At 38.9% G+C, this 12,856-nt stretch overlaps 1 protein-coding gene across 7 annotated transcripts in view; it reads right to left on the bottom strand.

The window, feature by feature from the left end:
* The window catches only part of mark2b (MAP/microtubule affinity-regulating kinase 2b), a 39,814-nt gene that overhangs the window by 10,494 nt on the left and 16,464 nt on the right, over positions 1–12,856 (bottom strand). For all 7 annotated transcript variants that reach the window (XM_083541369.1, XM_083541367.1, XM_083541366.1 and 4 more), the window contains 13 exons: positions 11,584–11,757; positions 11,194–11,247; positions 10,924–10,972; positions 9,429–9,494; positions 9,206–9,276; positions 7,289–7,345; positions 4,012–4,248; positions 3,778–3,897; positions 3,277–3,376; positions 3,072–3,184; positions 2,838–2,964; positions 2,556–2,695; positions 1,925–2,013 (listed from right to left, as the gene is read on the bottom strand). In XM_083541369.1, the coding sequence (XP_083397495.1) occupies positions 1,925–2,013; positions 2,556–2,695; positions 2,838–2,964; positions 3,072–3,184; positions 3,277–3,376; positions 3,778–3,897; positions 4,012–4,248; positions 7,289–7,345; positions 9,206–9,276; positions 9,429–9,494; positions 10,924–10,972; positions 11,194–11,247; positions 11,584–11,757 (1,397 nt within the window). The remainder of the gene's footprint in view (positions 1–1,924; positions 2,014–2,555; positions 2,696–2,837; positions 2,965–3,071; positions 3,185–3,276; positions 3,377–3,777; positions 3,898–4,011; positions 4,249–7,288; positions 7,346–9,205; positions 9,277–9,428; positions 9,495–10,923; positions 10,973–11,193; positions 11,248–11,583; positions 11,758–12,856) is intronic.

A 12,856-nucleotide genomic window follows, 5' to 3' on the forward strand; every position in this document is an offset into this window, starting at 1 on the left:
GATAAAGAGAGAGAGAGAGAGAGAGAGAGAGAGAGAGAGAGAGAGGTCAAACAGAGTGCTGATGAGGGGGGAAAAAGCAGAAAGGAGAACACACACAAACAGGATTAGCAGTGTTTGTAGAGAAAAGCCATGATATCACCTTACTGAGAAGAACACAGAAAGTAAACCTATCACAGGTCAACTACACAAATCGTACCAATTGAATGGTGCCTTTTCTGGTCACAAGCTTTGCTAATCCTTTCAAAACGTACATAAACCAGGAAAAGAAAAATCAGTGTGCAAAGACAGACTAGACAGTGTGTCCTCAAATGCTTTAGGAAAGAATGGGTAAGTGAGCAAGGACTAGAGAAAGACAGAGAGAATGAGACAGACGTAGAAAAACGTAGGCAAGAGATTAATAAACAAAAACCAAAGCAAACATAGAAGAACAACGGTTAATATTCTAAAAGATGCACAAGCGAATAGACATTTTAATAAAAGTGCACTAATCTTAAATGCACCTATGGCAACTTTTAATGGTTATATCACCACAAATAAATTAAACAGCATTTGCGTTAAGCATTTTAATGCGCACTTACACTGCTAATGGCATAAAAAGAAAAAAAGTGAGGTCTACTAAGGGAAACCAACTATTCTTCACATGAGGAAAAACATCCTCATGATCTGCTTCAATATTCAAACACAGGCCGCTCATCTTGACTTTAATAACGCATGTATACTATATGGACAAATATTTGTGGACACCTATTAATAAGACTGCTAAGTGCTTTTAGTTTTTCAGTTAGTTTTAGTTCCCATTCCAACTGCTGTCGTCATAACTTCGCTTTTCCGGGAGGATGTTCTGCTTGATTTTGGAGTATGATTATAAAGATTTCTGCTCATACAACTACATGAACAGCTAAAATCAGGTACTGATGTAGGGTGAGGAAGTGGGGGTGCAGTCAGCAATCCAATTCATCCTAAAGGTGTTTAATAGGGTTGAGTTCAGCGCTCTATAAGCAGGCCACTCAATAGCTTCCACTCCAACTCATATCTTCATGGAGCTTGCATTGTCATGCTGGAACAGGTTTGGGTCTCCAAGTTCAAGTGAGGGGAAAATGTAATGCTACCACTTCCAGGGACATTCTGTGCAATTGTGTGCCTCCAAATCTGTGGTAACAGTTTGGGGAAGAAACACATATGGCTGAAAAAGTCCCTGTAGTTTAGTTCATATAGTATATATATGACCCCAAAATCACAAGAATTATATACAGGATTTGCTGCCCAATGTCATTTGGACATTTATTATAGTTTCACGTTTCACTAAAGTGCCCATTTGGCACGGTAATATGACCCTAAAAGTCCAATCATATTTTTGAACCTGTAGATTAAACCCATACCTGTGTATATACACTGAATACATACTGTACATAAAAGCTCAAGCTTTAAAGCATGTGCAAATACATATATATCCTAAGCCATGGTGATGAATGGGATGAATTAATACACTGAAGTCCATCAAAAGAGGAATAGTAAAGTGCAGATTGAGAAAATGGGCTCATTTGTTCTTAGAAAAGCATTGGAACGTGGAGAGAGCTGCATAGGTATGGAAGCATGACTCTCTTATCCAGAAGCCTTGATGATCAAAGGACAGTTAAACTCAGGAAAGCTGGTTGTTTACCCAATTCAAGCTCAAGCAAATTCAACATACACACTGAATAGAGGTGAATAACAAGTGCTTGTGAGTATGCTCCTATCACAGAAAAGATTCTGTGAGAAAATGGAAAACCAACTGTATAGGTAATAGATTCATAATGGGACTAGAGTTGATGAGACACCTGTCTAGGTTAGCACATTTTTGACTTATTCACACAACCCTTTTCTTTATTTTTATTTTAAGTAAGGTTGAGATTGTGTATGTAGTAGTGTGTGCAGTAGTGTGTACCTGTCCTTGCCATTTTGGACTCCCAATAAGGCTCTGTCGGTGAGCGGAGAGTTTCTGCTGCGGCTTGTGCCCGTGGACAGGATACTGTTCTGTAGGGTCATGCACCAAAATCAAGATTAGTAATCAGCTGCTACTCACTTACGTCTCGTTATAATAATTGTGCATTCATAGGCTTAAAAGCAGTCTATTAAGAGACAAAATTGCACATAAGCAGTGGATTTCCATCAGGGATTTCTGCAGCTGGATCAAAATGGTTCTTGTGAATAGTAAGCTATTTTTAGAGTGTGCCGATCTATTCATGCAAAACAATCTTTATATGAACTTCAAGTAATGCAAGAAACATCAAATATCTGACTAATTTGGGAGAGATGGTAGCTTAGTGGTTAAAGCATTGGACATTGGATCCAAATCCCAGACACACCAGCTGCCATTCCTGGGCCCCTAAACGAGGCCCCTAAACCTATAGATGCTCAGTTGTATGAATAAGATAAATATCGCTCTGGATAAGTGGCGTCTTCCAAATGCTGTAAATGTAAATTTCATAAACACACTACAAAAACCCATGGTTGTTTCAACAACAACAAAAAACCCCCACCATACTCTTTGTTGTGTCTCATGCACACACACTTACAGTGGAGGGAGTTGAGCTCTTTTTGCTGTCTCCTGGGACAACGGGGCTGGGTGGCACTTTGGTCGAGCCACTGGACCCTTTCCGCCCAGAATCCTCACCTGTGTGCTTGTTATCCCCCTGAGGCCGTTTAGAATGTGTGACTGGAAAAACAGAGAAAGAAAGAAAGAAAGAAAGAAAGAAAGAAAGAAAGAAAGAAAGAAAGAAAGAAAAGAAACCTCAAAAGACGGGACTAAATTAAGAGATTTGTGCCTTTACAGGAAATTAGCAATTTTCAGAACTCACCCTGATCTGTGGGCCTTCGTGGTTTCTGAGTAGAGGACACACTGCGTTGTACCTTGTGAGGTGGAGAGGGTGCATTACTGTTTGTGAGGTCACCTCCTGGTCGAGCTTTGTTGATGCCTTCGTCAAGCTGAGTCATCAGAGTGTTAGAGGTGTTTTAGAGACAAGTTAAGAAACAAGAGGACACAGAGTTTGCATGTGCTAGGAAGAGTGAAGAAAGCGTATGAATTAGTGTACCTCAGAGTTCCTATAGTCAAGCAGCAGGTACGTTGCCATAATGTCGTTATATTTTTGGTTGACAAGTGCATCCTGAATTTCCTCTTTTGAGTAGCCCATTTGCAGCATTTTTTCTATAGGAAATAAGACATGTATTGTTCAGACTGTTTTGTTCTTTTATTTATCTTTCACTCATTCTCTCTCTCTCTCATATGCACGCACACACCTGTTCTCTTGGGGTCCTTATAGTCAGGCCGGGGCTCTATGTAGGGTTTTAATTCCTCCTCCTCATGACCCACATTCATCCAGCGGTCCTTCATTATTTGCTGCTTGGAACAATGCACACAGAGAGAGAGAGAGAAAGAGAGAGAGAGGGAGAGAGGGAGAGGGAGAAGGAAAGAGAAAAAAAAGAGAGAGCGAGAGAGAGGGGGGAGAACACGCTGTGATTAACAATTATATAATGTATGTTTTACCGTTTGATGCAATCATAAAGCATCTTAGTGTGAAATATAGTCATGTTGAATTGTTATTTATGTCTAATTGATGATGGGTGAGTTTCAATATGATTCAAAATCTATAAAATACCAGCCAATCAGTGTCTAAATGTCAGGGTGGTTTTTTTTATTATTTTGGTACAAAAGATTTTTTGTACCAATTTTTTGTTGGTTTCCATTTAGCAAATGTTGTTTGATACAGAAGCAGAAAAAAAAAATACTTTAAAATGTACCTCTAGACTGCCTCTTTTGGTTGGGTTAAGAATAAGGAATTTCTTCAGTAGGTTCTCGCAGTCTGTAGACATATAAAAGGGAATCCTGTACTTCCCCCTCAATACACGCTCTCGAAGCTCCTGTTGGGGGGGGGAAAGAGAGAGAGGCACAATGGCACCAAGTCAAATAGCAGAAAGAAATGATGAACAGACATGAGGTTTCATTTTTTACTTTTGCCCTCCTTCTTCACTTACTTTTAGATTCTGTCCATCAAAAGGCAGGGAGCCGCTGACCAGTGTGTATAGAATGACCCCCAGGCTCCAGACATCTACCTCAGGTCCGTCGTACTTCTTGCCTTGAAAGAGCTCAGGTGCGGCGTACGGGGGGCTGCCGCAGAATGTATCCAGCTTGTTTCCCACGGTAAACTCGTTGCTGAACCCAAAGTCCGCTATCTTAATGTTCATGTCTGCATCTAGCAAGAGGTTCTCGGCCTGTGGGGAGAAGGAAAAGGACAATGTGGAAATTCTAAACTCACAAACCTGTAGCAGATGATGACGTAGACTGTTTAAAAGTAAAATAACATCAGTACTAGATGTTGGTCCTGGGACCTGTTTTAGATCTCTACTGACTGTAGCAAATTATTACATCAACATTCATTCTTTTATTTTACCACTTACTTATTACACTTTACTTTTTTCTTCGTTTATTTCACACAGATCTTTTTCTCAATAAATACACTGGATTAAAAAAAGAATATCACTATAATATTACATGTTTAGGGAAAGAAACCTAAACTAATTGCTATCGGGTATCAGGAAAATGCCTTTAAAAAGTTCTGTTATATTTTTTGCCTTATATTTACCCTCCACTTGTTAGTGAAGATGAGTCAGCTAAATCAGCAAGGAAAACAAAGTGTGCGCACACACACACACACACACACACACACACACACACACACACACACACACACACACACACACACACACACAAAAAAAGCGAAAATGGAACACAGTCCTGCAATAGCAGCAACTTCTCTGCCTTTCTCCACTGCAATCCTTCATTCTGGTCGCTTCAAATAGTCTTTATGTGGTCTCTCATCCGTTTAGACGCATGGGTCTGTGTGTGTGTGTGTGTGTGTGTGTGTGTGTGTGGGGGGGGGGGGGTGTTGGTTGAAATGCATGAGCACTCTCAATGCTGCCACTAAAATGTTTATCCACCAACTTTAGCCAAGTTGGAAGCCTGCATTGCCTAGCAACAGATGCAGGGTCCTAACTGGGCTTGGCTGGCATGGTTAAATATTAGCCAGCTGACATCAACTAACTTACATGTTACACACACACACAACCACCCACACACAGACAGACAACAGACATGCTGGAATTCTCTCCATGAACTCCACGCAACAGTCAAGGTGCTCCCTCTTTCTTTCACACACACAACCGACTACAGGTTTACAGCATTGCCAGTCTGGTGACAAACTAAAATCATGCAGATGCTTATCCATTAGTCATGTAAACTAAAATCTTCACTCCATAATATTATATATATGATGCATGCGTGTGTTAATATGTTGTTGTGACACCCTGGAAACCTGTTTGTATATTGGCTTTATAATGATGTACATTTATCTTGGGGGTTTTGAAGGGAAAAAAATGAATAAAAATCACATTTGGCAGTTAGGCATTGTTTTAGTTAGGCACTTAATATTTTCCCCATCAGCACTGGTGTTTTATCTGGTTTATTTAGCTAACAGGAGTTAGCTAGCACATCTTTTTTCTTCATTTATTTTTAAGTGTACGTATAGTACCGTATTTTACGGACTATAAGCCGCTACTTTTTCCCCACGCTTTGAACCCCGCGGCTTAAACATCGAAGCGGCTAATATATGAACATTAGACCAATGAAATTGCGAAACGGGTTCAGGTGAACCAATGAAACTCTTTATATTAAATCAGACATGCTCCCACTGAATCAGACCGCACCACATCATAAATATGGATGAGGTTCCTCTGACGTTTGACCTGCCGCTTACTCACTAACTCCAGTTGCAACAGAAATCATATAAGCACAGACAGGTTTCCAAAACTCGTGCTTTTTTATTTTTCTTGGCAACAGCGTTACGGGTTAGTCAAAGAAACTTAGAAATGAGAATCAGAAAATAATAAGGACATATTCCTCGGTCTTGCACACATGCAGTAATACCGTAAAATGCGGTGGCAGGCTATTCCCAAAATGCCGTTCTGCTCTTAAAGGAGCCACAACACATTTCACCCGTTACACCGTGTAACAGACACTGTCTTTTGTTAAAGCCTGTGTAAAGTTCATTAGTTTTAGTGTAGACACTTATAGATAGGTGCGGCTTATTTATGTTCAAAATAAAAATCTTTGTGAAATTCAGTGGGTGCGGCTTATATATGGGTGCTCTTTAGAGTCCGTAAATTACGTTAGATGTGTGCATGGGTAAACAATCACATGATTAAAAACTCGAGATAAAAGTAGTAGTATTCACTCCATTGCATTATGAGATGTCAAGGGGAGAAAATGGAAAAGACATTTGCTGGCATGGTTTACTATAACAGCCTTAATGTTATAAAGGTCCAATATGAAAACATAATATAACTTCTAAACAGCACAATATATTAAAATACCGATTTTGTTATAAAACTGAATAAATTAAGTTTTGAACCAGTTCACACTTTTACACTTTTTATTTGTTATAATATTTCCTGTATATGACTTTGAAAAGTTTTTTTTTATTGTTTAATATCTAGATTAAAAAACAAGGAGCATTTCTTCTTCCATGAGGGAAATTCAAGTTTCTGTTCATTAACCTTTACAGGCAATTAAATATTAAAATAAGCCAAGATGCACATCCCCTTTCTAAAGTTATTCTACATGCAGGAACCAGATCCATGTGTCCTATCAGATTTAAAACTCATAACCTCGAACCATTCTGAGCGAACAAGTCTACTGTTATACTAAAGTACTAATTCTAGGCCATTCTCTGACACATGCATGCATATAGGGCTGCATTTATTAGTTTAATGCTGACAGCACTTCTGTTAGCGGCTGTTAAAATGTAATGCTACCATGGAGATTAACTGGAAGAGCTCAAAGGTCAGAGTGACAGGGTTCTTCACCTATACACTAATAAAGAGTAAAGAATGGGGTAGGGCATCGCCATGGGAACAGTGGGTGTACAGGAGAGTATAAAACAGATGTGTGCTCAGTGTGGTAAATGTGTACAGGGTTACTGTGCTTAACTGGAAAGAAAGAAAAGTCTAACAAAGAACATGTGAAACTGGAGCAAGACTGTATTGGACTGTACACATATATGCACTTATGTTCTGATTAATTCATGTCAGGGACAGGCCTACACAAAGCTGGAAGCAGTATAAGTGCTTTTATGAAACAAATAGACATGTAAATGTAGCAATGACCCTGTACTTGACTTCTTGTGCAAGTGCATGCACTTAGAAATCTTGAAAGACCAGTAACACCAGCCAAAAGCAGTGGTACAAGTGTTGTTACCTTTAGGTCCCTGTGTACAATGCACTTCTGGTGGCAATACTGCACCGCAGAAACAATCTAGACACACACATACAGACGAACACAGCAAAACAGAACAGTACAGAGTGGAAGAAATTGATTAGTAACAAAGACTTTGAAGTAACTCTTGTGCACTTTTCCACCCAACCTCCATATACAACATCTGTAGCATGTGTCAGTAGCTGTTTCTAACAGTACATGCATTAACCTCAGTCGGAGCAGACTTGTTATTAACATCCATCTCAGGAGATCAGATCACAAAAGGAGAGTGCTAGAACGAGGTCAAACGTGTCTATCTGATGACTCAAACCACTTGCCGAGGTGGTCTGGAACACATGTGGTCACATTACATTTGTAATATGAACGCAGATGAATCTCTGATCAAAAAAAAAAATAAACAGTGTTGCCAATTGTGTGGTTTTCACACGTTAAACTAGATTTTTTTTTTTTACTACTCTGTTGAGCATGAGACACACGACGAGTTGACTATTTGATTACAGCTTTGAAGTTTTGCAAACATTAAATTAAAGCTCTTAGCCTTGATTGGGCATGTGTTGCAGTTATTTTAGCCCAATTATTTTGCTTTTTGAACATTATTAATTATATTGGAGATTATACAACCTTTGGTTTAGAGGCCAAAGACAAGGGCATTCTACAGTTACAACCTTGGTTTCAGTGGTCCAGTTTTATCAGTTTTTAAACTTGGGATAAAATTAGAATTTTATTATTGAGATTTATGGTGGGTTTTACAACGACTTTAAACACGACCCAGATAATCTGGTTTTAGGAACAAAACTATCAGATTTGTTAAATATAATTAAATCAGTATATTTTAAACATGCACCACTGTCCACACAATAATTGCCTGTATTGCTCGTGTATGTTTCTTTTTACTGTTTTTCAACATAAGTGCTACTTGTCACTGTATGAATGTATTTGTGTCAGTGACAGAATATTAATTTGAAAATAAAGAGAAAAAAATAAAATAAATTACAACCAACCAATTAAATTTTTCTTAAATAAAAATAATAATTAAAAAACCAAACAAACAAAAAACATCACTATGGTACTATAAGAATTCAACACATTTTGCAATGTTAGTCCTCATGCTGTACTTGGTACGAATGATTCGGAAGTTGATTTGGCAGAATATGTCTATCCGTGGTATTACAGTGTTAAGAGAAACACTGTCATACCTTTGAGCGTTATGGTTAAAGGAATCTATTTGAAAGCTGTCGAGCAGCAAAGAAAATTCCTCACATTGGCTTACAATTTCTGTCTTCCAAACACATTCTAGACAGTAAAGACTTACGACAATACAACTTTTGTAACCACAGTGCAACTTTCAAATATATATTTGCACTGATCTAAAAGAAATCTATAACTGAATGAGTTGCATTTACATGATAAAATACGTTTTAAATAGAGCACTAACAAGTTTCATTGATTCTAGGATGTAAGAAACTTCTAATATCGTTAGTGTGCATTATACTTATACAGCACTTTGATCATTTGCTAGTCAAAAATCAAGTTTGTTTAAAAGGTTTAGTTTTGTGGCAGAATCAGAGTTAATAACAGGCTGCTTTTGGCATATTTGGCAACAAATTGTGACCACATTTAAGAAACATGGAAATGTGAGGTGTGAATTACTATCCGTTTCAGCTTTCCATTTGTGATCACCATCAACATATTCGGATGTTAAAACCAAGTCTGTCATCCAGAAAATACAGCAAAGATCAAGTCAAGTCAAGTCAAGATCAGGGCAAGAATGAATTCTCCTGCTTCCAGATATACCAAGCAGACAAAACATTCTCTGTATGTCAAATATATAAGACTGATTATACACAGAAGAAATGGAGCAAATCAAACACACACACACACACACACACACACACACACCTGTCTGAATTTGGCACGAGCCTCCTTTTCTTTCATCCTTCCATGAGCGACAAGGTAATCGAAAACCTCACCTAGATGGTGGAAGTGAGGAACAGAGGCAGAACGATGGAGAGTGAAAAAACTGGTATACGAGAGAAATGCAGTGAAGGCATTATAAAGCACACTGAAAGAAAAAAAAACAAAACCTTTTGATTATACAAAAAAGGCTGAATAGCCTCCTCACCACCACTGGCATACTCCATAACCAAATACAGGGTCTTCTCTGTCTCGATCACCTCAAATAACTTCACTAGAGAAAGAGAAAGGGGATGGGGGCAGGACAGAGAGGATCATCAGCTGTCAAAACATGTCAGGAGAAACGGGTTTATGGGAGAGTTAGTTGGCAACCTAAACACAACCACACACAGTGGAAATAAAGAACGGAAGCAAATGTAGCGTTGGTACATTTGTCTTGTGTTTTAAAAGGAAATTCGTACGAACCAAATAATTTCCATTTGAACATCTGAGACCATGAAATGCTATATATATATATATATATATGTTTACACAGTGGCACATATTTACACTAACAGTTTTAATGTAATAATAAATAAAATAGCAAAAACATGGATGGCCAAAAGTATGTGGACCATCACACATATGTAGGCCTTCACCACAACCATGGCTACATAGTTGGAAACAATGCAATTAGTCTCAAATATTTCTCTGCTCTTCAACGTTAAAATTTCCTGTCACAGGAACTAAGAGTCCTACACATGTTCCAGCATGACCATGAACATTAGCTCCAAAGGAACAAAGTCTGCCAAATATGGAGTGGAAGAACTCATGTGTCCTGCATAGAACTCTGACCCCAACCCCAATTAACACCTTTAGGATGAACTAAAATGCCAAAAGGTGGACCAGACTTGTTGGGATGTGGTGGGTGAATGGACAAAAATCCTCACAGCCATGCTCCAAAATCAAGTGGAAAGCCTCCTCTAAACAGTGGAGACTGTTATGGTAGCAAAGGGGAAACAACTCCCCCTGATGAAATGGATTTGAAATGGTCAGGGTCCAGATACTTTGGCCATATAGTGTATAAGGAATGTGGCATTTCTCACGGTACTTAACTCAAACACAAAAAAAGCATGATACTTAAATGCATTCTAATGCCACTGAAAGCTAAGAATTTACCAGTCAACACGTTTTTAAATGTTTAAATTATATGGGGGAAACAAACAAAACGGGGAATGTGTATTATGCACGATCCAGTTGAAGAAGGACCGCTCAACAAAGTAAAAAAACATAACTATGATTTTCCTCATCGTAATTAATATATATATACACACACAACATCGAATCCGGTAATTCTACAATGAAAAGGAAACAAGTTTGCTGTGAAAAACACAGCCCTAGTCCTATCTGAAGGGGGTCCATTTCGCAGCCATGGTGAGAGGTTAAAATAGAGCTAAGTCGTCCACTTCCTGTCTTATAGAGCACGATCAGAGCATTTGCTCGGCTCTCTGAGTTTCAGCTTATGAATCAGAAGCCTCGGAACGGCCCACTGAGCTACTCCTGACACCAAGGTGCCACAAGCCCATGTTTTTACATAAGAAGCAGCTTTTAATTAGCTAATTTGATGTATGACCTATATAAACACACACACACACACACACACACACACACACACACACACACACACACACACACACACTCACTCTTCTTCTTCTTCTACTCACCTATATTTGGATGGTTTAAAAGCTTCATGATTCGCACTTCCCGGAAGAGCTGAGGGCAAAAAGAACTCGGAGTTATTTAACACCATCTAGGCAATACTTCATACACAAAGACTTACAGCAAGCCAAACCCACTTCAGTCTATAATAATTCTGACACATACTCCGTATGCCTCTTAAAAAAGAAATGCAAGAAAAACCAAAGAGGCTGGTTCGCTCACTGACTGAAGACATTCAGATCCTCTTTTCTGCAATTGAATGCACTTTGACTCACTTTTTGAAGACTGGAAGAATTGAGCTGTGTCTTGTCTATGATTTTCACCGCCACCTAAAAAAAAAACAGAAGAAACGAGACAAATAAAGCAGACAACCTCAAACAGGATATTAGCCCTAAGTTTGAACAAAAAATATGCTGTGTTCATGCTTACAGGAGCTGATGTGAAACTAGATTGACTTCATTGCTTTATTTTACTATGGTCAATGATGAAAACTTGTCTATGGAAATACTGACAAAAGAGACCTGCCCCATCGTCAATAAAAATAGCCCTCAATAAAAGACACCCATACAAGAATTGGAAATAGGCTGAATAGGGAGAGACAAAAAGAGAAGAAAAAAAAAGAAAAAAAATGTGTGACCGAGAAATCAGGTAAACTATCTGGTTACCTCTTTTCCCGTAAGGATGTGCTTGGCCAGTTTAACTTTTGCAAAGTTGCCCTTGCCGATGGTTTTGAGCAGGCGGTAGTGTCCGACGTGCGGCTGCTCGTCTGATGTCCCGGTGATCGTGGTGCTTCTTCGTGACATGCTTGAACGTCCTCCTGCTTTGGGGTCTATGGAGGTCTGAGGAAGAGCAAGACAATAAACGCTCGTGATGCATTCTACTTTACACGGACATTAAATACCCCAAAGCACACTTATTGGAACTTTAACACCAATATTCGGCATATTGTTATTCTACTCATAAGCATGAGCTTCAGCACTTTAGTCAGCTGCATAAGAATTGGCTAAAAACAGAGGCGTGTCTCAGTTACATGTGACTCTGACCTTGAACTTAAGCCCATTTTTCATGCGTGGCATCACTTTGAGCGAGAAGCAGCATTAAGTACCTATAAATATATTTCACTAATTGTATGTGGGGAATTCTGCCATTTACTTATTCCACCTTGCCTTGGCTGTCTGCCTGGAAAGATAGTTTTGTATAAGGAGGCAGTTTAACATAAGCAAGGGTAAAGGATTCAAAAGGAGGGGGGGGGGAGAGAGGGGGAGAGAAAGAGAGAGAGAGAGAGAGAGAGAGAGAGAGAGAGAGAGAGAGAGAGAGAGAGAGAGAGAGAGAGAGAGAGAGAGGCTTAAGAAGCTTGATAAGTGTGCTTTTCTCCATACAGTTAATGGCATGCTTTTGATCAATTTGGAGAGCTCCCTACATGCGGCGCTGAAACAGACATATGACTAATCAATTCAGACCGCGGCTGTCAAAAGCCACAATGCACCTGCACCGTTACATCATCAAAACTGAGAAAAGAGCTCACACACACACAAGTGAGGGAACACAAAGTTTTGAAATGTTTGATAGCCAGCAGAACAAAACAAGCAATTTAAGCACCAATGATGATGAGACAATTTAACTGGAGTGAGGTTCATCACGTGTGACGAGGCAGATGATTACACATTCTCAGTCACTTAACTTTTAATAACAAGGTCACATGTTTATCTCTGCATAAATTCGGCTGCTCAAATTTGCAGGTAAGGTGGAGTGTTTGCTTCCTATATCCTGTTTCAGATGATTTGAATTATTATTCAAGATAAAAAAAAAAAATGAAAAAAAAAGCTTATTACATTAAAAACTTAAAAAATCCTTTATGGTGTAATCATGTTTATTAGAAGATACAAATGTTTGTCCCTATTCAATCAAATAAATATCAGCGACCATCAGAGAATCTCA

Source organism: Silurus aristotelis (genome assembly GCF_946808225.1).
Source record: "Silurus aristotelis genome assembly, chromosome: 5".
Lineage (NCBI taxonomy): Eukaryota > Metazoa > Chordata > Actinopteri > Siluriformes > Siluridae > Silurus > Silurus aristotelis.